The sequence below is a fragment of the Dasypus novemcinctus genome, chromosome 4, assembly GCF_030445035.2.
Source record: "Dasypus novemcinctus isolate mDasNov1 chromosome 4, mDasNov1.1.hap2, whole genome shotgun sequence".
NCBI classification, from domain to species: domain Eukaryota; kingdom Metazoa; phylum Chordata; class Mammalia; order Cingulata; family Dasypodidae; genus Dasypus; species Dasypus novemcinctus.
In genome coordinates, this window is record NC_080676.1 from 7,388,985 (window position 1) to 7,416,041 (window position 27,057).

Sequence of the window (27,057 nt, forward strand, 5' to 3'; positions counted from 1 at the left end):
GGTTTATGCTTCTACGTTCTGTAGACTAATCCCAGGCAATTCTGCAAGTTAGGAGTCTATTTCCAGAACTGCTAGTGGTTTCCAAATACTTTTTACCAAGCATTCTAGGTAAAAGACTAGTCCAGTGACAAAGGTACACTCTTCTCAAATTACTGGCATCTTAAGACTCTCTAAATATAATTGCCACCAACAGAGATCTTACCTAAGATTTCAAGTAGATCATTAGTAAATGCCTGAAATGCTGGAAAAAATGCCTCATGTTCTTCTAATTTGTTGATAATGCTGTTAAAAAAATAAAGCACAGTTTCACTGAATTTCCAACTTTGTTTTCTTGATTCAGATTGCAAATAAAATATCTTGCCAATTTAAATTTAAACAATGATCATTTATTTTCTTTTTTCGTTTTTATTGACCTAATGTTACTTTTCTAAAAAGAGTTATCTCATAGTTTCAGTTACAGACACTTGATCCAAAGTTAAATATGTACAATATTTCTAACATGGGAAACTTCCATTTAGCTCTAGGCTTTTCATAACATTTTCTAAAAATGACTGCCTTTTATACTAGTATTCTATGAAACATTAAGAAAAGTGTTAGTAGTTAGTAAAACTGTGGGAAGGGTAAGAACAATAGTGAGTTATATGCTCCTTTTAAAATAAAGCATCAATTATCAGAAAACTCAAGCATCAGATCATGTAAGGGTTCTTCTCAGAAAACTTGCAAATATATGGAATATGTGATATATGTGTGTGTTCCATTTCTATAAATTGCAGCGTGAAATTTTAGGGGAAAAAATTCTTTAGGTATAGTTCCAATGCTTCAATATATTTAAAAACAACAGGTTTTATGTCTGCCTGTCTGAAAATCCTTAACATTTATCTGTTAATCAAATAATTAATAATACACTCTTAGCAGCTGTTTAGTGGTCCATGGCAACATCCTAAAACAGGACTTGTTCCTGTAATCTGAACTGACATGGAGTTGCCAAAAAGGTTTGATTTTCTATCTACATAATTTTCCCCAGAAACAGGCTTAGTGAACAATACTGAAGAGTTCCTTACCTACCCTATTTAAATCTACAGGTCCTAAGATCTATTTCTACTGTAAGAGTATGATATTATTTTAAGTTGTCAAGTTATTTTAAAAGTACTATTTCAAATAGAGAAGGTAAATAACTTATGAAGTTTTGGGAGTCTCCAATTTCACCCCTCCAAGCACTCTGACATTATGTAAACTTTTAAAATAAATACCTTTGGAGATCTTCAGGTCCCAAAACCTGTTTAACCTGTTCACTCACATCCTCATTAATCAGTCTACACAATTTTCCAACTGTGTTTACCAGCACGTACAATGAGGCTGAATTATCTGCAAAAGAGAAATAAAAGGATAAGATATTTAAAAAGAGAATTTTCAAAATCATTACACCAAACATTTCAGGCTTCATTTATCTTTATTTTTTTACATTTAAATGTTTTACCTACTTTAATAAAAATTTTTTTTATTAAAGAAGTTATGGGTTTACAGAACAATCATGCATAAAATACAGGATTCCCAAACATGACCCACAACCAATACCTTGACTGGTATGGAACATTTGTTAAAACTGATGATAGCACTTCTTTATAACTGTACTGTTTTTTTTACGGTAGTTACTTTTGTTACAATTGATGAAAGATTATTAAAATATCTATCGTCCACAGTCTACATAAGGTGTATCTTTTTCCCATATGCAGCCCTATTATTAATACCCTGTATTAGTGTCATATATTTGTAATAATTAATGAAAAAACATTTTATACTTGTACTATTAACTACAGTTCATCAGCAATAGAATTCACTGTTATACAGTCCTGTTTCATCTTTTAATTTTTATTCAAGTAACCTATGTAACCTAAACTTCCCCTTTTAACCACATTCACCTATATAATTCAGTGCTGTGAATAATGTGCTACCATCACAACCATCCATTTCCAAAGCTTGGCAATCAACCTAAATAGAAATTCTCTTCAAAAGCAAGCATCAACTCAGAATTCTGTAACCCCAGTCTATCTCCTGGTAACGTATTCTAGATTCTAACTCTGAGTTTATTATGATTTGTAGATATCAGGGTGATTATACAGTATTTGTCCTTTGTCTCTGGCTTATTTCACTCAGCATAATGTCCTCAAGGTCCATCCATGCATCAGAACTTCATTCCTTTTATGAATTAATAATATTTCATAGTACGTATATACCACATTTTTGTTTATCTATTCATTGGCTGGTGAAAACTTGGGTTGCTTTCATCTTTGGCAATTGTGAATAATGCCGCTATGAACACTGGTATGCTAACATTTGTTTGAGTCCTTGCTTTCAGTTCTTCTGGTTATATACCTAGTAGGGGTTTGCCAGGTCATCTGGTAATCCTATGCTTGGCTAGCTTCCTGAGGAACAGCCAAACTGCCTTCTGCCATGGCTGCACCATTTTATACTTACACCAGTAATGAATGAATGTTCCTATTTCTCCACATCCTCTCCAACACTTGCAGTTTTCTGTTGTTTTTGTTTTCATAATGGCTATTCTAGTGGGCATGGAATATCTCATTGTAGTTTGGATTTGCATTTCCCTAATAGTTTGTGATATTGAGCAACTTTTCATGTGCTTTCTAGCAATTTGTATATCCTCTTTGGAGAAATGTCTTCAAATTTTTGCCCATTTTTTAATTAGGTTGCTTTTTATTGTTGAATTGTAGGATCTCTTCATATATTCTGGATATTAAATCACTATTAGATATGTGGTTTCCAAATATTTTCTCACATTGAGTAGGCTTTTTACTTTTGTGACAGTCTTTTGATGCACAAAAGTCTTTGATTTTGGGGTCCCATTTATCTATTTTTGTTGTTATTCCTTGTCCTTTGTGTGTAAAGTCTAAGAAACCATTGCCTAACACAAGATCCTGAAGACGATTCCTTACATTTTCTTCTAGAGGTTTTATGATCTTGGTTCTTAAATTTAGGTCTTTGATCCATTTTGAGTTAATTTTTGTAAATGGTGTGAGATAGGGGTCCTCTTTCATTCTCTTGCGTAGGGGTATCCAGTTCTCACAGCAACATTAATTGAAGAGACTATTCTTCTCAACTGAGTGGACTGGCAGCCTTGCCAAAAATCATTTCGCCATAGATGTGAGGTTCTATTTTTTAATGTCCTACATTGCTAGGTTGATGACGTCACCTCTACCAACTTTTAATTTATTTATTAGGAATAATTCTTAAATGATGAAAGGACGTTACCTAGTTCTAAGAGTTCCTGGAGGTTTCTCACAGCATTGTTCATTTCTCCAAGCCTAGTATAAACTTCATTCATTCGAGGATAGACTCCATTCAAAGAAGGCACATCAAACAATTTTTGAAAATGAGAAACAACAGCATGCAAAGTTTGAAAGTCTGGCATACTGTTGTCCTGTCCAAAAGAGAGAGAATAAGAGAAAAGAGATCACTTCTTAAAATAATCCAAAAACTTTTAATAAAAGCTTATAAAGAGAAACAGAGCCCTCAAAAAAAAAAATCGACATCCATATCAAATATAAGATTTTTAGATAAGATTAATTTTAAAATTTTATATAAATATTAAGTGTTACCTTTTCCTTATTTTCAACTTCTTCTAACATGGTATCTACTATAAACAAAAGATCTTCAACTTTGATACCTTCATTTTCATCCTTCTTCTTTAAATTATGCCAAGGCACCACTTCAGCAGATAGTATTTTCAAGGACTTATACAAATCCTTTAAACAAAAGAAACTACATGCTGTTATTGATTTTAGAAAATAAGTGTCCATGATAATGCTAATAAAATATAATTCTCCAAGTTTTAAAAAAATTATATAAGTAGCAGTCATTAGTATCTTTTTTAAAAAAATACCATGACCAGTTTAGTCCCAGGTAAGTACAAGCCTTACAAAAAACATGATATATTAATTATGCTAAATCTGGACTTTTAAAGTTATTTCTCTGAAATACTGATAGACCAAAAATAATCTAGATGTGCAGCCTGTCCTTTATATTTTGATCTTGAATTTTTTTTAAGTTTCTTTTGTGTTTATATATAACAAAATACACAATTTCAAGTGTACAATATGGTGGTGTTAATTATAATGTGCTATGACCACAACCTATTACCAAAACTTTTTCATCACCCAAACCAGAAACTCTACCCATGAAGCAATAACTCCCCATTCCCCCTCCCCCAAACATTGGTAACCTGTACTCTACTTTTGTATCTATGAATTTTCTTATTCTAGTTATTTCCTTTAAGTGGAATCATAATCTTACAATATTTGTCTTTTTGTGTCTCTCTTACTTCACTTAGCATAATGTTTTCAAGGTTCATCCATGCTGTAGTGTGTATCAGCACCTCATTTCTTTTCATGGCTGAATAATACTCAATTGTATTGAATGCTTTTAATAGCAACTTGGAGATATGATTCATATTACATAAAATTCACCATCTTCAAGGGTTTGATTCAGTGGTTTTGCAACTTTTACCACCAATTTCAGAACACTTTATCTCCCCATAAAGAAACCATGGACCCATTCACAGTCACTTCCCTTTTCCACTTTTACCACTAGCAACCACTACTCTACTGAGTCTTTTCAGAATTGCCTATTCTGGGCATTACCTATAAATGGCATTATATAGTAAGTGCCTTTTTGTGACTGGCTTCCTTCACTTTGCATGTTTTCAGGATTCATCTATGTTGTAGCATATATCTCCAGGCAGGTTTCTGATGTAAAAGGATGCCTAAATTAATTCTATTTAAGATTTATAACAGCTTACTTAATATTCTTGGCCTAGAAATGTCCTACTCTATTTCAACTGTGCATAAGGACTGGGCTCCTGGAAGTTTAGAATTCAAAGACTGATAAATCAACAAACAAATATTTATTGTACATCTATCAAGTATATGGATGGCATGGTACTTGCTCTCTAGAACAATGCAGTCCAATAAAGTATAACGTGAACCACAGTAATTTTAAATTATCTAATAGTCATATTTTAAAAAGTTAAAAGAAGCAGGTGGCATTAACTTTAATGATATATTTTATTTAATCCAATATAACCATTATGTAATCAATATTTTACGTTTTTTTTTCCAAACCAAGTCTTTGAAATCTGCTGTGTATCTTACAATTACATAGAGTGCATCTCAACTGGGACTAGCCACATTTCAAGTAATCAAGAGCCATATGATGTTAGGGGGTATGATACAGAAGAGAAACAATTCTCAATTAAAATGAAATGAAGGCCTATAGGATCTAAAATGCAAATGAATAAAATGTAATGATAAATCAATGGTTTGGGACTTATAATGTATAAATATGTAATTTGTAGAGTGGATGTGGCTCAAGTGGTTGAGTGCCTCCTTCCCACATACAAGATCCTGGGTTCAATCCTCAGTCCCAGTACCTCAAAAAATATATATATAATAATAATAATTTGTGACAAGAGCTGCATAAAGGTGGATGGATGGAAGGAACATAGTGTGTTTACGCTATTGAAGTTGGTTTGGTATTTAGGATGCTAAAGGAGGGAGAAAAGGGAGTTAATGCATAATGGGTGTATAGTTTCTGTTTCAGTGGTGGGAAAGTTCTAGTAATGAAAGGCAGTAAGGGTAGCACAATCTTGTGAGTGTGATTAACCCCACTGAATTCAATGCTTGGGACTGGATGAGATGGGAAAGTTCATGTATGCATATTTCCACAATTACAGAAGAAAGAGAGGGAGATTATTGGGACATATGAAAAAATGAGAGTATAGACTCTGAGTTTTATGTTAAATTTCTTGAACTTGCTAACTGCAATTAAGGTGGTTACATAAGTGCACATCCTTGTTCTTAGAAACGTACATGGGAGTATTAAGTATTCAAGAAACATGATGTATAGAACCTACTCTCAAATGTTTAGAAAATAGGTAAGTAGAAAGGAGTAAACAGAATGATACAGTAAATGTGGCAAAATACTGAAAGTTGGTAGATCTGGGTATCTAGGTGGGGGTATATTACTCTGTATGGGGTGGGCATTATTTTTGCAATTGTCCTATAATTTTGAAATTATTTCAAAATAAACATTTTCCAAAAAAATGACATTAAGGATAAGATATTACATCTGAAGGGATATAATGGCCAGGAAGATCTGTAGCATGGGGATACTAACAGGTGGGAGATAAAGGTAGAACAGGGAAGGGACTAGAAATGCAAAAGTGGGCCCATTACAAATTTCAAACAGGCAATGGGCCTGCAAAATGAAATGTTTGGTAGGACTCTGGAGGCGGTAAAGCCTCTAATAATGAGAACATCAAATAGTAGCTCCTGAAACAGATATGTAAGAAACTGTGGGAATGTGATGGAATAAGATCTAGGAATTAGTCCTGGCATAAGAACTATTAAATAGGCAAGAACTGTCTGAATCATCTATTTCAAAACTCTGGAGTCCACTGTGCAGCATCGAAGGAAGTATAAGAGGAAGAGGGTGATATATTGTGGTGGGCATACCAGAAAAAGACTTAAAAAAATGATCTTTAACATGCTCGAGGAGATGAAGGAAAATGAAAAAAAAAAAAAGGATATCAGGAAAACAATGAATTAATAATGTGAGACTCTCAATAAAGAGATAGACATTTTAAACAACTACTGGAGTTGAAGATTAAAATAACTGAAATGAAAAATTCCCAAGAAGGTTTCAATAAGAGATTGGAGCTGACAGAAGAATGAATGAACCAGAAGACAAAACAACTGAAATAAGCCAGGCTGAGAAGGAGAAAGAAAAAAGAATTATAAAAAGCAAAAATAATATGAGACCTGTGCGACACCATCAAGAATACCAATATATGCATTATGGGAGTCCCAGCTAGAGAAGAAAGAAGCAGAAAAATATTCAAAGAAATAATGAGAGGGAAGAGGAATTGGCTCAATGGATAGAGCATCTGCCTACCACATGGGAGTTCCAAGGTTCAAACCCAGAGCCTCCTGGCCCGTGTGGTGAGCTGGCCCATGCACAGCACTGATGTGCACAAGGAGTGCCGTGCCACACAGGGGTGTCCCTGCGTAGGGGAGCCCCACGCACAAGGAGTGCGTCCTGTAAGGAGAGCCTCCGCGTGAAAAAAAAAGTACAGCCTGCCCAGGACTGGGGCTACACACATGGAGAGCTGGCGGAGCAAGATGACACAACAAAAAAGAGACACAGAATCCCGATGCCGCTGACAAGAATACAAGTGGACACAGAAGAACACACAGTGAATGGACACAGAAAGCAGACAATGGGGGTGAGGAGGGGGAAGGGGAGAGAAATAAATTTTAAAAAAAGGAACAATGAGAGAGAACTTCCCAAACTTAGCAAAAGATCTGAATATGCACGTTCAAGAAATCCAGAGGGGGAAACGGACTTTGGCCCAGTGGTTAGGGCGTCCGTCTACCACATGGGAGGTCCGCGGTTCAAACCCCGGGCGTCCTTGACCCGTGTGGAGCTGGCCATGCGCAGCGCTGATGCATGCAAGGAGTGCCTTGCCACGCAAGGGTGTCCCCCGCGTGGGGGAGCCCCACGTGCAAGGAGTGCACCCATAAGGAGAGCCGCCCAGCGTGAAAAGAAAGTGCAGCCTGCCCAGGAATGGCGCCGCCCACACTTCCCGTGCCGCTGACGACAACAGAAGTGGACAAAGAAACAAGACGCAGCAAATAGACACCAAGAACAGACAACCGGGGGGGGGGGGGGAATTAAATAAATAAATAAATCTTTAAAAAAAAAAAAAAAAAAAAGAAATTCAGAGGAACACCAAACAGGATAAAAAGGAAGAGAAATATATTCTGTCACATACTAATCAAACTGTTGACTGCAAAAGACAAGAAAAGAGTTCTGAAAGCTGCAGGAGAAAAGCAACATTTTATAAAAAAGAGTCCCAAGTAGATTAAGTGTTAATTTCTCTTTAAAAAAAAAACATGGAGGCAAGCAGGCAGTGGGATGAAATACTTGAAGTGCTCAGAGAAAACAATGAGCAATCATGAATTTTATATCTGATAAGACTTGCTTTCAAAAATGAGGGTGATGGGAAACAGATGGAGCTCAAGTGGTTGAGCACCCTCCTAAAAACAAAACAAAAGAAAAATGAGATTCTCAATGGGGAGCAGGTGTAGCTCAGTGGCTGAGTACCTCCTTCCCATGCAGGGAAGGTTCAATCCCAGTACCTCCTTAAAAAATAAAAGAGATGAAATTAAGACATTCCCAGATATAAAAGTTGAGGGAATTCATCACCATTAGATCAGTCCTACAAGAATGCTAAAGGGAGTTCTTCAGCCTGAAAAGAAAGTTAGTTCTTCAGTCTTTATAAGGAAATAAAGACCTCTGGTAAAGGTAACTCTATGGATAATTATAAATGCCAGTACTACTATACTATAGTTTTTCATATGTAACTCCACTTCTTACTTCCTACAGGTGCTAAAAAGCAAATGTATAGGGAAGCGGATTTGGCTCAACTGATAGAGCATCCACCTACCACATGGGAGGTCCAGGGTTCAAGCCCAGGGCCTCCTGACCCGTGCGGAGCTGGCCCATGTGCAGTGCTGCTGATGCGCAAGGAGTGCCGAGCCACGCAGGGGTGTCCCCTGCGTAGGGGAGCCCCACGCGCAAGGAGTGCGCCCTGTAAGGAGAGCCGCCCAGCGTGAAAAAAGCGCAGCCACCGAGGAGTGGTGCTGCACACACGGAGAGCTGACGTAGCAAGATGATGCAACAAAAAGAGACACAGATTCCTGGTGCTGCTGACAAGAATACAAGCAGACACAGAAGAACACACAGGGAATGGACACAGAGAGTAGACAACTGGGGCATGGAAAGGGAGAGAAATAATTTAAAAAAAGAATATATTTTTAAAAAAGCAATTGTATAAAAAGTAATGATAAATCTATGGCTTTTGATATACATATGATGCATAAAGACATAATTTGTAACGAGTATCAAGAAAGGTGGTAATCAGAGGGATATAAGGAAAGTGTAGGTATATGGTACTGAAGTCAAGTTGGCATCAAATCAAATATGACTGTATATATTCAGGATGGTAAATTTTAACCCTAGGGTAACAGCAAGGAAAATATATGAAATACATATCCAGAAACAAATGAGAAGGAACTCAAAATGGTACAATACAAATTCTTTTCTTCTGTCAGCTCCAATCTACTACTGAAACCTTCTGGGGAGTTTTTCATTTCAGTTATTTTAGTCTTCGACTTCAATAGTTCTGTTTGGTTCCTCTTTAAAATATCTATCTCTTTATTGAGATTCTCACATTAATTCATTGATGGAAGAACCGAGGGTCAAACAAGTGGCTAGTCATGCTTTACAAAGGCAAGCTCTGGGTGAGAGTGTTTTTGACAACAGAGTTTTATAGAATTAAAAATTATAATGTTGGCTGGTTGTTTCTGTATATACTGGATACAGTTATAAAAGGGATGTGTTCAAATTTGCAACTTAAGTGTCACATGAAGGATGTGAAAGTTTCTATGTGTGACCTGAAAGAAAATCTTGTTTCGTGTAGTTGCAGACTTGAGATTGCTGAAAACCAGACCCCAAGTCTCATTATGCAAGGAGAGTTAGAATGGAAAACCCAAAATCTCGACTTTGCAGGGTGTCTTCTGTTAAAGGGAGGGCATTGATTGGAAAGGAACTGGATCCTGAAAACTGGAATGGAGTCATATGAGTTGATAATGACGGCAGCGGAGACACTGAAATCCTAAATTCTGCTGACTTGTTGCCAGAGAAACCTGTAATGGACTGTCCTAAGGAAACTGTTTCTCAAGCTCCAGTATGCCCTGAGGAAAAAGCTTTCCAACTTCCTGTCTGCCTTGGGAAGCCTGCCATTCAACCTCCACCTGAAGAAATTAATCCCGTTTCACCAGGTGAAACTGCAAACACCCTGAAGTAACTGGCTTGCAAGAAAAGCCTAATCTTTCTGATTTCCCACCCTCACCACCCGTCTTTTCTTCCAGACCTATACTCCAGAAGAACTGCGTGAGTTTTCCAATTCATATAGACAGAAATCAGGAGTGATGTCTGTGAATGGATATTGAGGGTGTGAGATATAAAGCTGGGTCTAGCTGAATTTATTGACATAGGCCCACTAAGCAGAGATTCTGGATTCAATGTGGTAGCTCAAGGTTATAAAGTTAGAAAAGGCTCTGACAGTTTATCAGGTGGCTGGCTGAACCATGGACCAAAAGATGGCTGGCATTACCTGAGGTGGAAATGCCAGAACTTCCTGGTATATTGTAGATGAGGAGATCTAAATGCTTAGACAGACTGGAATATTAGAGTGGATGTGTCATGTAAGATCTGGTCACCCACCCCAGGAATGTCCAGAGGATATATCTTTCACCAGGGCTGTGAGAAATAAACTTGTGAGACTAACTCCATCTTCCCTGAAGAGCTCGGTGGTTGCTCTTCTCTGTAGGTCAGCTATTACTTTGGAAACTGCTGACACTGAACTGGGATTCTTAAACACAGTGGGAATGATTGGATTGAGCAATTAGCTGCCAGAGACATGGTGGACGTGGCTACCATAATGAACAGTAGACTCAAAACAGCAATCAAAATTGTATGGGTTGCAGAGACCTATGGCATTGGCTAGTGGATAATGAGGTACCTAGAAATAAAAAAAGACGGGTAGTCTACTAAATTCCTACTTGATCTGTTTAAGCAGAAGAGTTCTAGGTCAAGTGAACAAAAGTCTAACTTGAGTTACAGAAACAGTGTGTCATAGCCCCTTAATCAATTCCCAGACCTGACACAGTTTACAGACTCAGAGCCCCTTGAATGATGGGAAGGCTGTGGATGGACCCTGTTACACTTCCCCAAATTTATACTGTTAATCTTCTTCCCAGTCTTCTCCAAAGAGACCTATGGTTTTTTATCAGGGTAACTGTGCACTGGGTAAAAGGAAATGATCAGACATTTTGGGGATTATTAGACATTGGCTCAGAAGTGACATTAATTCCAGAAGAACCAAAAACGTTACTGTGGTCCACCAGTCAGTAGGAGCTTAGGGAGATCAGGTGATTGATAGAATTTTAGATCAGGTCTGTCTCACAGTGGGTCTAGTGGGTCCCCACCCATTTTATGGTTATTCCCCAGTTCCAGAATGCATAATTAGAAAAGACACACTCAGCAATTGGCAGAACTCCCACACTGGTTCCTTGATTTGTTGACGGCTATTATGGCAGGAAAGATCAAGTGGAAGCCAAAAGAACTGCCCCTACCAACCAAGAGAGTAAATCAAAAGCAATACTGGATTCCAGGAGGGATTGCCAGAGATCAATGCCACCATTAAGGACCTGAAGGATGCAGTAGTGATTCCCACCACATCCTCATTCAATTCTCTTATTTGGCCTATGCAGAAATCAGATGAATTTTGGATGACATTGGATTACCACAAAATTAACCAGGTGGTGACTCCAATTGCAGCTGCTGTTCCAGATGTGGTATCAATGCTTAAGCAAATCATCACTTTTCCTGGTATGCAGCTATTGATCTGGCAAGTGTTTTTTTTCAATTGCTATTAGTAAGGACCACCAGAAACAGTTTCCTTTCAGCTAGCAAAGCCAGTAATATATCTTCACTTTCCTACCCCAAGGGCCTATCACACCTCCAGCCCTATGTTATAACGTCCACAAGGACCTCAATTGTCTCCCCCTCCCACAAGACACACACATTTTGATTGAACCTAGTGTGCAAGAAGGCTGGGGCAATTATTGGTAAGGCATTTTGTCATCAGAGGATGGGGGAGAAACCTAACTAAAATACAGGGGGTTTCTACCTCAGTAAAATTCCTAGGTGTCCAGTGGTGTAGGGCGTATTGAGATATCTCTTCTAAGGTGAAGACTAAGGTGTTGCATCTGGCCCCTCCTATGACCAAAAAAGAGGCACAACATACAGGTGGCCTCTTTGGATTTTGGAAACAACATATTCCTCATTTGGGTGTGCTATTCCAGCCCATTTACTGAGTGACCAGCATAGCTGCTAGTTTTGAGTGGGTAACAGAACAAAAGGAGGCTCTGCAACAGGTCCAGGCTGCTAAGCAAGCTGCTCTGCCAATGGTGCTGTGTCAGTGACAAATAGAGATGCTGTCTGGAGCCTTTGGCAGGCCCCTATAGAGAATCACAAGGCAGACTCTTAGGATTTTGGAGCAAAGCCCTGCTATCTTCTGCAGATTACTATTCTCCTTTTGAGAAACAGTTTTTGGCCTGCCACTGGGCCACAGTAGAGACCGAATGCTTAATCATGGTCCACCAAGTTACCAGGAGACCTGAGTTGCCTATCATGAACTGAGTGTTGTCTGACCCACCAAACCATAAAGTTGGGTGTGCACAGCAATACTCCATCATCAGCCAGAAATGGTATATATGAGATAGGGCTTGAGTGGGTCCTGAAGGCACAAGTTTCATGAGGAAGTAGCCTGAAGACCCATCACCCTACTCCTGCCACATTACCTTTTCTTTCCCAGCACACAGCTATGGCCTCTCGGGGGAGTTCCTTACAATCATTCTCCTGAAGAAGACAAAACTCAGGCAGGGTTTACAAATGGTTCTGCACAATATTCAGGAACCGCCTTAAAGTGGACAGTTGCAGCACTGCAGCCCCTTTCTGGGACATCCCTGAAGGATAGTGGTGAGAGGAAATCCTCCCAGTGGGCAGAATTTTGAGCAGTGTACCTGGTTTGCTTTGAAGAAGAAATCACCGGACGTGCATTTGCACACTGATTCATGGGCTGTTACCAATGGTTTGGCTGGAAGGTCAGGGATGTGGAAGGAACATGATTAGAAAACTGGTGACAAAAAGGTCTGGGAAAGAGGTATGTGGATAGACTTTTCTGAGTGGATAAAACATGAAAATATTTGTGTCCCATGTGAATGCTCACCAGAGGATGAATTCAGCAGCAGCAAATTTTAATATTCAAGTGGATGACACATTCTGTGGATAGCTGGGTAAAGTCAGTCTCTTTCCCCAGCCAATCCTGTCACTGCCCAATGGGATCATGAACAAAGTGGCCATGGTGGTATGGATGGAGCTTATGTATGGGCTCAGCAACTGGGACTTCTACTCTCCAAAGCCAATCTGGCCACAGCTACTGCTCAGCGCCCAACCTGCCAGCAGCAGAGACCCACACTCAGCCCCTGATATGGTATCATTCCTCAAGGTGATTAGACTCCTTCCTGGTGGCAGGTTGATTATACTGGACCACTTCCATCATGGAAGGGGCAGTGATTTGTTCTAACTGGAAAAGAAACACCCTCCAGATATGGGCTTTCCTTCCTTGCACGCAATGCTTCTGCCAAAATTACTATCTGTGGATTTACAGAATGCCCTATTTACCATCATGATATTCTACATAGCATTGCTTTTGATCAAGGAACCTACTTCACAGCAAATGATACATGGGAATGGGCACAAGCGCATGGAATTCACTTGTCTTCACCATGTTCACCATCATCCTGAAGCAGCTGGATTGACAGAACAAGGGAATGGCCTTCTAAAGACTCATGTACAGCGCCAATTAAGTGGCAGTACCTTACAGGGCTGGAGCAATGTTCTCCAAGATATATACACTCTAAATCATGCAGAAACTATGCTGCTGTTTCTCCCAAACCAAGGAATTAAGGGGTGGAGATGGGAGTGGCATAACTCACCATTAGCCCTAGTGATCCACTAGAAGCATTTTTGCTTCCTGTCCCTGCAACCTTAAGCTCTGCTGGCCTACTGGTCTTATTCCAAAAGGAGGTATACTTCCCCCAGGAGACACTACAATGATTCCACTGAACTGGAAGTTAAGACTGCCACCTGGCCACTTTGGCTCCTTGTGCCTCTGAATTAACAGGCGAAGAAGGGAATTACTGTACCGGCTGGGATGACCGATCCTGATTATCAAGGAGAAATACGACTGCTACTATATAATAGAGGTAAAGAAGAGACTGCCTGGAATACAGGAGATCGTTGGTGTCTCTTAGTCCTACTATGCCCTGTGATTAAAGTCAATGGAAAACTGCAACAACCTAATTTAGGCAGGACTATCAATGGCCCAGAAACTTAAGGAATTAAGACCTGGGTCTTTGCTGTGGCAAAGAACCACAGCCAGCTGAGATGCTTGCTGAGGGTAAAGGGAACGTGGAATGGGTAGTGGAAGAAGGTGGTGATAAATACAAATGACAACAATGGGACCACTTACAGAAAGGACTGTAATAGTTATAAATATTTCCTTGTTTTGTTATGAGTACATTTGTATATGTTCATAAAGAAAATATCTTTGTTTCTTCCTTATCTTATCATCATATGCCATAAATTATGTTAGTTTCATGTCATAATATTTTAAGTTATAGGATATTAAGATTAAGACTCTACTGTATAGGATAGTAGAGTGATATCTCGGTACTCATCATTAATTGGTTCTGGGAGAACGATGAGTACCAAAAATGATGAGTACCAAACAGATATTTTCCATAAAGAATAATGTAAATAAATTTAATACATTCCCAAACCAAAGACAATGCACATTTTTAAGGCAATATGTAAAATGATATTTTTCCACTTTACATGAGAAATAAACCTAAAAATGAATACTTAGATTAAATAAAACTTTCACTTTACCTGCACGGACAAGAGTCCATGGCCTAATGGGATGGTGGGAGGAGAGTGGTGAGGAGGGGAGGCTACATGGAGTGCTGCTTGGAAGGAGAGTCCCCTCCAACAGAACATCAGGCACTTGTACTTCAGGTGTTCTTTCTCTTTTCGGCCTTTTTTCAACTTGTACCACAGATTCTGACATACCCTTTGGCACCTTCACTAAAAACTTATCCAATGAGGACTGCCTCTATCTTCTTTTCAGAATTCCTCAAAAGTGAGAAATTGTTTGGTCATTCAATATATTCTCGTTTCTGCTTGTCAGAGCTTTGTCCGGATGGTACTTCTCTACAAAGTTTTGAACTTAGGCCCATTTTGCACGCATTTCTTTTATCAAGGAACTGAGGACATCCTCCCTTCTCTCCTCCTCACCTGAAGAAATCTCTTCAGCCACCTCTTGTTGCTGCTCCTTCTGCAGGTCCTGAGCTCCTCAGTGCTGACTCTTCACCATGTTCCTCCACTGACCCCTCAACATTAGCAGCATCGACCTCCAGCCCCATGGACTGGACCAAAGATAGAATATCCCGCACAACTGGACCCTCTGTACCTGCAGGCGTGGGGTCAGCCCCAAACCCTTCAAAGTCTCTCTGAGTGACCGCTTCTGGCCACAAATTCTGGCCTGGTAATGCCTTCTCCTCTTTTGTGATATAGGTACTACTTGGCATTTTTTCCCCAAAAAAACTCTGGTCTCATCACAGTTAAAAACTTTGTGGGGAATAAAGCCCTCAGCCTCCAGGTAGCCTTGAAATTCACTAATTCATCAGCACCCTTTTTATTAGCACTCACTGCCTTGCCATGCTTCGGGACACTACGGATGCTGGTCCTCTTTAAAATTATCAGACCAGCTGTGGCTGGCATTTAACACTTCAACATTCTCATCACTCAGTTTCTGTTTGTTTTTAAAAAGATTGGCATGCAACACTTTCGCTTTTTCACATATCATGGCTTTGGATACACTGTAGCGGCTAAATGCTTCTCGTTTACCCAAATTAATAACAGCTCTTCAACTTTGAGTGTTTAGGAACACTGCTTTGTTACTGCTTGAACTCCTTTCACAACATTGGCCTTTTTATTGCTTCTTTATTCTTAATGATAGTGGACACTGTTGTTATAGGCATACCATATTACCTAGCAAGATTAGTAATATGAATACCGCTCTCACATTTACCTATTATTTCTATTTTTTGCTCATTGGTGGTATGAAGTAATTTTCTTTTTTGCTCAGTGCTATTACTGCTTATTTTCTTAGGACTCAGGTGAGGAAAAACAAAAAACAAACGCAAAAATACATAAAATGTCCACAGAAGCTAAGATAAGACTTCAATGGGATGTACACAGGGGAAGAGCTACTGTGTAACAAATACGTGACACTTGTTTCCGCTAGAAAGGGTAGTGAGTCACAAGGCAACCCACACTGACAAGTTCTAGCTTGCATGTCGAGTACCAAACAAATGACGAGTACTAGGACAAAGTTTTCATGTCAAAATGCGTCAAATCCTAAATCTGACAAATTTCAAAGCAGTCAAATACCAAGGTATGACTGCATTCTGGAGAGATCGAGTACATTTCAGGTTGTATGCAGGACAGCTGAGTATTGTTAGATGAAAAATATGTCCACGATTGTTTTTATTTAGAGTTTAAGATGATGTGTATGGCTGCCAAGTTGACAAGGGATGGACTATTATGGTTAGATTCATGTATCAATTTGCCTAGGTTATGGTGTCCTGTTGTTTGGTCAAGAAGTTACTGTGAGGACATTTTGTGGACTTAAATCATGAGTAAATTGACTGCATGTATGGCTGATTATATCTACAATCTACTTAGGAGATTGTCTTCAGCAATGAGATGTCTCATCCAATCAGCTGAAGGCCTTAAAAGGTAAAACAATGATTTCACCAGACAGAAGAGAAAGAATTTTCATCTCTACTTCAGCCAGCCAGCTCCTCCTGAGGGATTCACTGAAGACCTTCATCAGAGTTCCTGGATTGCAGCCTATCCTACAGAACTTGGACTTGTGCACACCCACAGTTGTGTGAGACAAATCTTATAAAATCTCATAATATTTACAGATTATCTCCTATTAGTTCTGGTTCCCTTGAGAAACCTGAATAATACAATCCTATATATAGAAAATCTTGAGAAATCCACTATAAAACTCCTAGAGCTAATAAATAAATTCAGCAAAATGGCAGGGTATAAGATCAGCATGGAAAAAACCAGTAGTGTTTCTATACACTAGTAATGAACACTCTGATGAAGAAACACAGAAAAAAAATCTATTTACAATAGTAACTAAAAGAATAGTAACTAAAAGAATCAAATATCTAGGAATAAATCCAACCAAGGATGTAAAGGACTTATACACAGAAAATTACAAAACATTGCTATAAGAAATCAAAGAAGACCTAAATAAATAGAATGGCATTCCACGTTCATGGACTGGAAGACTAAATATTATTAAGATGTCAATTCTACCAAAGGTGATTTACAGATTCAACCCAATGCCAATCAAATTTCCAGTAGCCTTCTTTGCAGAAATGGAAAAGCCAATCATGAAATTTATATGGAGGGGTAAGGAGCCTGGAATAGCCAAAGCCATCTTGAAAAAGAAGAACAAAGTTGGAGCCCTCATACTTCCTGATCTTAAAACTTATGACAGGCAAGCAGACATAGAGTTTCCGCCTACCATATGGAAGGTCCAGGGTTCAAACCCAGGGTCTCCTGGCCCATGTGGTGAGCTGGCTCATGGGCAGTGCTGCCACACACAAGGAGTGCCATGCCACACAGGTGTGTCCCCTGCGAAGGGGAGCCTCACGTGCAAGGAGTGCACCCTGCATTAAGCCACCCCACGCAAAAAAGTGCAGACTGCCCAGGAGTGGCACCACACACATGGAGAGCTGATGCAGCAAGATGACACAACAAAAAGAGACACAGATTCCCGGTGCTGCCAAGAATGCAAAAGGACACAGAAGAACACAGTGAATGGACACAGAGAACAGACAACGGGGGCGGGGGAGGGAAGAGAAATTTTAAAAACTTATTACAAAGACACAGCAATCAAAACAGCATGGCATAAAGAGAGACATATAGAGCAATGGAGCAATGGAATCAAATTTAGAGTTCGGAAATCACATTTATGACCAACAGATTTTTGACAAAGGAGCACAGACCACTCAATTGGGAAACTGTCTCTTCATCAAATGGTGATGGAAAAACCGGATCTCTGTTTGCAAAAGAATAAAGGGGGACCCTTACCTTACATCATATACAAAAATTAATCAAATGGATCAAAAACAGGGGAATGCATGTAGCTCAAGTAGTTGAGTGCCTACTTCCCATGTTCAAGGTCCTGGTACCTCCTAAAAATTTTTTTTGAAAAGGATCAAAAACTTAAATACAAGAAGCACAGCTCCTAGAAAAAAATGTAGGGAAGCATCTTTAGCACTTTGTGTTACGCAAAGGTTTCTTAAGACTCTAAACCCTAAGTACAAACAGTGAAAAAAAAAAAAAAGATAAATGGAACCTCATCAAAATTTAAAACTTTTGTGCAAAGATAGCTGCATACACAATGGGAGACAATATTTCAAAAATACATACCTGACAAGGGCTTAATATCCAGACTAGATAAAGAAATTCTTCAATTCAACAACAGAAAGACAAACAACCCAATTTTAAAAAATGGACAAAAATCTTGAGTAGACATTTTTCCAAAGATATACAAATGGCCAAAAAGCACATGAAAAGATGCTCAGCATCATTAGCCATTAGGGAAATTCAAGTGAAAACCATAATGAGATGCCATTTTATACTCACTAGAATGGCTACTATCAAAAAACAGAAAATTACAAGTATTAGAGAGGATATGGAGAAATACGAATGTAAAATGGTGTGGCCGCTGTGGAAGACAGTTTGGCAGTTCCTCAGAAAACTAAGGAAAGAACTTTCATATAACCTGGTAATCCCTCCTCTGGGTATATACCCAGAAAATTGAAAGCAGGGATGCGAGCAGATATTTGCACACTGATGTTCATAGCGGCATCACTCACAATTTCCAAAAGATGGAAGGAGTCCAAGTGTCCATCAATGGAAACAAAATGACGAAACAAAATATGGGAAATATATACAATGGAATATTATTCAGCTGTAAAAGGGAATGAAGTTCTGATATATGCAACAATACAGATGAATCCTGAAGACATCACCTTGAGTGAAATAAGTCAGATACAAAAGAACAAATATTGTATGAACTCATTGTTATTAAACGATTAGAATTAACAGACTCATAGTCAGAACGTAGAATATAGGTTATCAGGGTACAAGGTGGGAGTACCAAATAGGGAGTTAATGCTTAAATGTATAGAGTTTCTATACGGAATATTGAAAATTTTGATAATGGCTGGTGTTGTGAAGGTAGCAAAACATTGTGTATATATTTAACAGAACTGAATTATGTATAAAGATGTGGTTAAAAGGGAGGGAAACAGAAATTGATACATAAGTAACAAGATTCAAGTTTTAGTTAAGCTTTTTCGGCTTTACAGTTAAAACAAACAAAAATAAGCCTAGTCCTATTAATAATGCTGGGACTCTAATATATTTTCAAAACATGTAAATAATATTCAATTCCTTACCTTCAGAGATGTCAGTTGATCTGCCCACATTTCTATTATAGGAACAAGATGCTCAAATCCACAATCCTGAGTAAGATCTTTATTAAAATGTTGGGCTCCTCCTTTGCTCTGTTTGTAAATTATCACTGGAGCTCTTGGACTGTGAATAATTGAATTGATACTACAGAGTACCTTTAAAAAAGACAGTGCTTTTAGTCAAATTGTTTGCCCTAGTCCTATAAAGTGGTATGTTAAGGGAATACTTTAGATGTCAATGTAATATCATTTTCAGAATTAATTTTAGATACTAAGATCTTTAATGAGATTGATCGTTGTAATCTTTTTATAGTGCAAGATACTCATTAACACTGTTAAACATGTAAGTTCTTACAAGGAAGATCACACACAGAATTCACCAAAAAACTAAAATGAATTTAAAAATGAATTAGAGAAATACAAAATAAGAAGAAGAAAAAAAAAAAGAATTAGACTTGTGTGATACCTCACAAGAGAAGGTTCTCGTATTTGTACTGCTAACCACAGTCCATCATTCACCACGGGGTTCACTGTGTTATACAGTCCCCTGCTATGTACAATCCACTAGAAATCAAATACACAATATGAAGACCTATTACAAACCACACAGAGAAGGGCAATTATTCACACATCCTGAGGTATAGTCTCTACATGTTCCTATTTCTATCACCTCATATTTAAGCTAGAAAGAATGTTAAAAGGGAGTCTTCCTGCAGTTTCACAGCTTCAGTTCAAGTTCAAGTGAAGATAACAACTACTCAAGTCCCATACATTCCAAAGAGAAGCCCTGGAAACATGATGCAGGTCTTGCTAAGAAGTGATCAAATGGATCCAGTAACCAGTCTACATAAGAAAAGGCTAGAGATTCATTAGAGAGAATTCACCAAGAATAGCTTCTTTTAAAGGAATATAAAGCATTAGTTAGGGGAAAATGCTGTGCTTGTTTTCCTATTCTCCCCAAAGACAGCCAAACTCATGGGTCTGAGAATTTGACTTCTGATTTTATTTAGAAGCAGGGTTTCTGTTCTGTTTTTCATTTAGGGGAGTGTATTTCAATATTTTACTTCTACTTTACTTAAACTCATCTTTGAGTACCGTTTTAATGGAAAAAATAATTGTCTTCCACTGAACTGTTAATAAGAGCAGGAACATAATCCTCCTCCAAATAAGGGGGGCAGCAGGAGAATCCTGAAAGATACCAGGGACCTGATACTAGCTGAGTTTCATAGGCCAATCCCAAACCATGATGGGAGTGGTGAGCCGAGGAGGCTTATATCACTGGTAGTACATATGGGCTTATATTTTGTAGTAAACTGTGTAAAATGGTCTCAATTATTTCTCCTCCTAATATCCACACCCTTTTGAAGTGGGACATTGTAGGTCCTCCCATCAGGAAGTGGAATCTATTTCCTACCCCTTGAATCTGGGCTGTTTCTGTACCTTGCTTTGGCCCACAGAATGCAATTGGTAAAAACGCTGTGCCCATTCAGAGCCTAGCACTCAAGGGCCCTTTCTCACTTCTGCTCTTTGAACTTTTCTGCTGCCATGGGGACAACTCCAAGTTAGATTGATAGGTGATGAAAGACACATAATCCAGCACTTCCACAGATACACACACCCATAAATCACCATGAGCCAATATCCACTCAACTCCTAGAAGCAGTACCACTCAGGAGATTTGTATCTGAGAGCAGATGCATGAAGCAGCCCAGCTTTTCATGCACAACAAAAAGAAAAGGTTATTTTAAACCACTACATTTTAGGATGGTTTGTTACACAACAAAAAAATGATAAATACTTAAAGATAGAGATGGAATAGAGCAAAGAGAGGCAGCAATGAGAGGAGCCTGCCATTTTACGTTTTGGCAGATTGAGGATACATCTCCATCTCCCCACCATGGGGTCAAGCTTTGCTTTTCCTGAGAAAGAGCCTCTGATTGCGGGGACCCTAGAGGAGTAAAGCTGTTAAGGCAGGAGGAGAAAGATTCATAAGAGGTCAGTTGGAAAATGCAATGCCCACATAAAGAATGATACATTTCCAAGGTCCCTAGCTCTCTCTCTCTCTCTTCATGAGAAAGAGAAAAAGAAGCAATATTTAGAAAACAGTCAAGGAAAGGGCACCAGTGCTAGGTTATACCAGCACCAGTCAAGAAAGATTCTATCCTCCCTCTCCATTCTCACCCAATATCCAGCCCTCACTGCCAACCCTGCCCCAAGTAGCAGAGAACGAGGAGAGAAGGCAGGGCAAAAAAGAAAAAAAAGAAACAGATTATAAGCCCTTGCCACACCACATTGCATAAATATGGATTAGGCAAGAGATAGAGTAGGTTTAGGATTATGTAAAATAAAGTAGCTGCCTGCATTGGGTGCTGTCAGGAGGCTTTCTGAAAAGGGGCTTTCCAGAAGACAAGAACAATTGACCTGCAGGAGTTTTCTGGGAAAATGGAATATACCCTACATGATTCAGGTAAGTAACTCCTGGTAATAACTCAGTTTTGGCCCAGTAGACATAGCTTATCAGAATGGATAAGTATAACATATTAATCAGTGTTTACCTTCTCCTCACTTTGTAAGAATCCCTTATGTAAACTTAACGTGAGCCAATCAGAACATTTCCTCGCTTGCTTCCATGTTTGTTTGCCCCCCCTTTCCATGCTCTCAGTAGCGCTCCATTCTTATTTTCTGAACTGGATGCTGTCAATTCATGTATGGCGTAATAATCCTAAACTGCATGGAAAGTTTATCTTTTAACAGTGTAGACCCTTTTAACTGGATGAGAGGCTGATGTTTCAATTGAAATTTGAATAAACTTTTTTCTCCCAACTTTTCATCATGAAGAATTCCAGGCATATAGAAAATATATAATAAATGTCCATATACTCACTACCTAGATTTTGCCACATTTGCTCTATCTATCCATATTTTTAGCTGAACCATTTAAAGAAATGCAGACATGGTAATTCACTCTAAAATAGTTAAGTATATATTGCTTAAAAGTAGGAATATTCTCTGATAAAATCATGATACCATTGTCATACCTAAGAAAATGAACAATAATTCCCAAATATCATTGATGCCTGGACTGAACTTTAAATATCTTATTATTGTAACATGTGAACATTCCACAAAATAATGAGTTCTGCTCATATACCATCCAAGGAGAAGAGGGGTAAACCTAAAAAATTATGTTTAAGGGAGAAGAATAAGTCATTTCTTGTTAATCGCTATTTTTTCTTCTTCGTTATTTTCTTTTAAATGTTACATTCAAAAAATATGAGGTCACCCCCCACCCCCTCAACCTACTCCTCCCACATCAACAACCTCTTCCATCACCGCGGCACACTCACCGCACCCGGTGAACACATCTTGGAGCACTGCTGCACCACATGGACAGCGGTCTACATTGTAGTCCACACTCTCCCCCAGTCCACTCAGCAGGCCATGACAGGACACACAATGTCCATTATCCATCCCTGCAGCGCTACCCCGGACAACTCCAAATTCCCAAAACATCCCCACATCACATCTCTTCTTCCTCCCTCTCCCTACCATCAGCAGCTACTGTGGCCACTTTTTCCACATCAATACTACAATTTCTTCCCTTACTAATCACAATAGTTACCCAGCAGAACACCAGTAAGTCCACTCTAATCCATACTCTCTTCCTCTAGCCTGTGGCCCCTGGGATGGCTATGTCCAGTCCCCCTCTACATCAAGAGGGGGCTTAGATTCCACATAGATGATGGATGCCATTCTCCTGCCTGCAGTTGTAGGCACTCTCGGCTCCCTGGTGTGGTGGCTGACCTTCTTCACCTCCCTGTTAGCTGGCCAGGGTAAGTCCAATAAACCAGAGGGTAGGAGTTACAAGTCTGCTGAGGCTCAGGGCCTGGCTGTCACATGGACAGTCCAGAGATTCAGGTCTCCTGAGTGTACACCAACCCAAATGCCAACCACAGATCCGGTAAAAGTAAGAGAAGAGGCATGTGTAGAAAGGTCATATCTGAGTCCAACTCCACCATACTCAGGAACACAAACTCCAAAGTGGGGCCAAATAACATGGCCCTGAACTGCAGAGTCATCTGCCATAACCATAGAACCTGTGGGTCTCTGTAGCCCTCAGGAGAACCAATACCTGGGTTTCTATCTACTTTGGCTGTCTCTGGTACCCTGCTGAGGCGTGCATAAGCATTACCTCTCGGATGACCTCCTGACTCTTTTTTGGAGACTCATGGCCACATAAACTCATTTGTCCTTTCCATTTCCCCCTTTTACCCCAAGTCAAAAAGCAGTTTTTAACACCTGATATTACATGTAGGCTGAGATATTCTGCTGGTCTGAGTTGACCCTTTTATTCAAGGTCTTTTTCTAGTTACATCATCAGCTGGTGCTTGGTAGTAATCCCTCAGGCACCAGGGAGGCTCATCCCCAGGAGTTATGTCCCATGCTGGCGGGAAGGTAATGCATTTACATGCTGAGTTTGGCTTAGAGAGTGGTGCCATTTGAACAACATGGAGGCCCTCCGTAAGTAACTCTTAGGCACCCTGTAGCTCTAGGCCTAGTTCATATTTCAGGTACAAAGGCTCATAATTGGCGCCATCAGTATCAAGGGATCATTGTTGGACCATCCATCTTTATTGGTCTTTGCCATTATACTTGGGGGATTGTAGCTGTTCCATTGGGGATTGTGATAGAGCTCCTCTCTTGTTAATCACTATTAAGTCCAGCTTATTTAATAAGAAGTTATACAAGTATAAAGACAAGATACCAATTTGGTCTTGAATCTTTATTTCTAGCCCTTCAAGCTATAACTAACAGATATTCAAGTAACTTGATTTGATATCTTATTTATTAAGCTTTTTTTTTTAAATTTAAGAGAGTACATTTCAGTATTTCACTTTTATTATAATTAATGAAAAAAATTAATTCTCCTACTCAATTACTATTGCAGCAGAGCATATTCTTATGACCTAACTACTGTTGTAGTTTGAGGCTTTTATGGACCCCAGAAAAGATTTCTGTGGTTGGGAACCTATTGTAGGTGGGACCTTTCAATTTGATTGCTTCAGTAAGGTGTGACCCAGGGTGGGTCTTAATCCTCTAAATGGCATCCCCTATGTATCAGTCAGCCAAAGGGGGGCTGATGCAAAATAGCAGAAACTGGTTGGTTTTTATAAAGGGTATTTATTTGGGGTAGGAGCTTATAGTTACCAGGCCATAAAGCATAAGTTACTTCCTCACCAAAGACTATTTCCACGTGTTGGAGCAAGATGGCTGCTGACGTCTGTGAGGGTTCAGGCTTCCTGGGTTCCTCTGGGTTCAACTCCTCTGTTTCCTCCACAAGATCAGCCGTAGACTATGAGGCTCTCTAAGCTTTGCCTCTCTCCACGAGGTCAGCTGTAGACTGTCAGGTGAACAGCTCTGTCTCTTTCTCCGGGGCTCCAGCTTAAGACCTCAGCATCAAACTCCAACATTAAAAGCCCTCAACTCTGTTCTTTGCCATGCCTTTTATCTGTGAGTCCCCAGCCAACAAGGGGTGGGGACTCAACACCCTAATCATAACTCAGCCATGCCCAGGTACAGATCAGATTACAAGCATAATCCAGTATTTCTTTTTGGAATTTATCAATAATATTAAACTGCTATACCTTATAAATGGGAGGAATATAAAGCCACAGAAACAGAAAAAAAAGCCACAGGAGTAGAGATAGAGAGAGAGCGCCATGATAGCAAGAAGCTGAAGTCAATGGAACCTGGGAGAGAGGAAGCCATTAAAGCCAGAAGCTAAAAGCAACAAACCTGGAAGAGAGAGGAGAGAGCTATGGACACTCTCCATGTGCCTTGCCATATAACAGAGGAATCCAGGGCCACCAGCAGCTAGTCCTTAGGGAAAAAATCACCACCTTATGAAGCTTGATTTGGTTATTTCCACGGGCTCAGAACTGTGTGCTTATAAGTTAATAAGTCTCCTTGTAAAAGTCAACTCATTTCTGGTATTTTGCCTTGGCAGCCTTTAGCAAACTAAAACAACTGGCAAATGGCAGCAAAAGATATTAACTAGAAACAATAAAATGACTTAATTCCCAGAGAGATGGGAATTGAGGAGAGAAAACACACAATAAAGTTCTTATCTTATTCAAAGAGGTTGCAGATACTGAGTAAGGTAATCACTAGCAGAATAGAGAGAATTAAGATGATAGACTTCCTAAATACAAGAGGAGACAAAAAGGAACAAAAAGTCTTCAGGAAAGGAAAAGAAATAAAAATGGAGGAAACGGACTTTGGCCCAATGGTTAGGGCGTCCGTCTACCATATGGGAGGTCCGCGGTTCAAACCCCGGGCCTCCTTGACCCGTGTGGAGCTGGCCATGCGCAGCGCTGATGCGCGCAAGGAGTGCCGTGCCACGCAAGGGTGTCCCCCGCGTGCGGGAGCCCCACGCGCAAGGAGTGCGCCCATGAGGAAAAGCCGCCCAGCGTGAAAAGAAAGAGCAGCCTGCCCAGGAATGGCGCCGCCCACACTTCCCGTGCCGCTGACGACAACAGAAGCGGACAAAGAAATAAGACACAACAAATAGACACCAAGAACAGACAACCAGGGGAGGGGGGGAAATTAAATAAATAAATAAATCTTTAAAAAAAAAAATGGAAAGGAAAAGAACAAGAAAACAAATAAAATGGAAAACAGAAAGTAAAATATCTGGAATAAAAGCAGATATATGAATGATCTCAATGTTCATGAATGGTTTAATTGCCCAATTAAAGGGAAAAGACAAAACCTTTCATACTGATTCTAAGAAACAAAATGAAATAAAAGAAATCCAGTTATAGACTGAGTACAAGAGAGAGGTCCAAAACAACACAGTTTTCAGAAAGGGGCATGGACTTAAGATCAACAGACACATACATGAAGCATGAGCAATTATCAATTAGAAAGTGTAATGGAAAAAAAGGATCCCACTTACAATAATAACAAAAGCTATAAAATACCTAGAAATAAACCTAACAGAAATATGCAAAAGCTAAATTTAAAAATCCATATTGCTTTATTGATAGTTGTAACAAAAGACCCAGAGACATTTCTGAATGGCATGATTCACAACTTTAAAGGTGTCCTTTCTCCAAAAATTAATCTATAGTCAATCTACTTTCAGTTTACCTCAATGAGATTTATTTTTTTTTAATTGACCAACTGTTTATCCAATAGAGTAAATGTACTAAAAATATAGTCAAGAGAAATTTTTAAAAGAGCAATGACAGGATACTTGCCCCTAAAGGTATCAAAACATACAACAAAACTATAGAAATTAAAAGATTATAGAAATAGCATAGAAATGGAACAGACTGGAGAGTCTAGAAACAAACCTAAATATATAAGGGAATGTGATGTATCATTTCAATAAAGTAGAAAAACAATGGTCTATTTGAAACTCCAGTGCCTAGAGAGGTTAGTAAAATAGCATAAACCAGTGAAGCAAAGTTAGGTGATGAACTGAAAAGCACATGCCCCATATCTGAAAAGAGAACGGCTCAATTCTGCTTTGATAATGACCATGCAGGGCTTTGCTGCCAGAGCCTCTGGCTTTTTAAGAGAAGAAATAAGGACTTAAAAAAACAGTCTCTTAATTTTTAAAATACCAGTAATTAATTCAAAGTTTAAAAACCCTGTGTGTGAGGAAGGCTAGTAAAATAGGGAATCAATAGATGGATCTAGCCAAGAACCTAGA

General features: G+C 39.2%; 1 protein-coding gene across 45 annotated transcripts in view; it reads right to left on the reverse strand.

Annotated features, from left to right (window-relative positions):
- CEP70 (centrosomal protein 70) overlaps window positions 1-27,057 on the reverse strand; it is a 98,221-nt gene that overhangs the window by 9,779 nt on the left and 61,385 nt on the right. For all 45 annotated transcript variants that reach the window (XM_058295047.1, XM_058295049.2, XM_058295045.2 and 42 more), the window contains 5 exons: window positions 19,323-19,493; window positions 3,618-3,764; window positions 3,271-3,439; window positions 1,251-1,365; window positions 203-282 (listed from right to left, as the gene is read on the reverse strand). In XM_058295047.1, coding sequence (XP_058151030.1) covers window positions 203-282; window positions 1,251-1,365; window positions 3,271-3,439; window positions 3,618-3,764; window positions 19,323-19,493 — 682 coding nt within the window. The remainder of the gene's footprint in view (window positions 1-202; window positions 283-1,250; window positions 1,366-3,270; window positions 3,440-3,617; window positions 3,765-19,322; window positions 19,494-27,057) is intronic.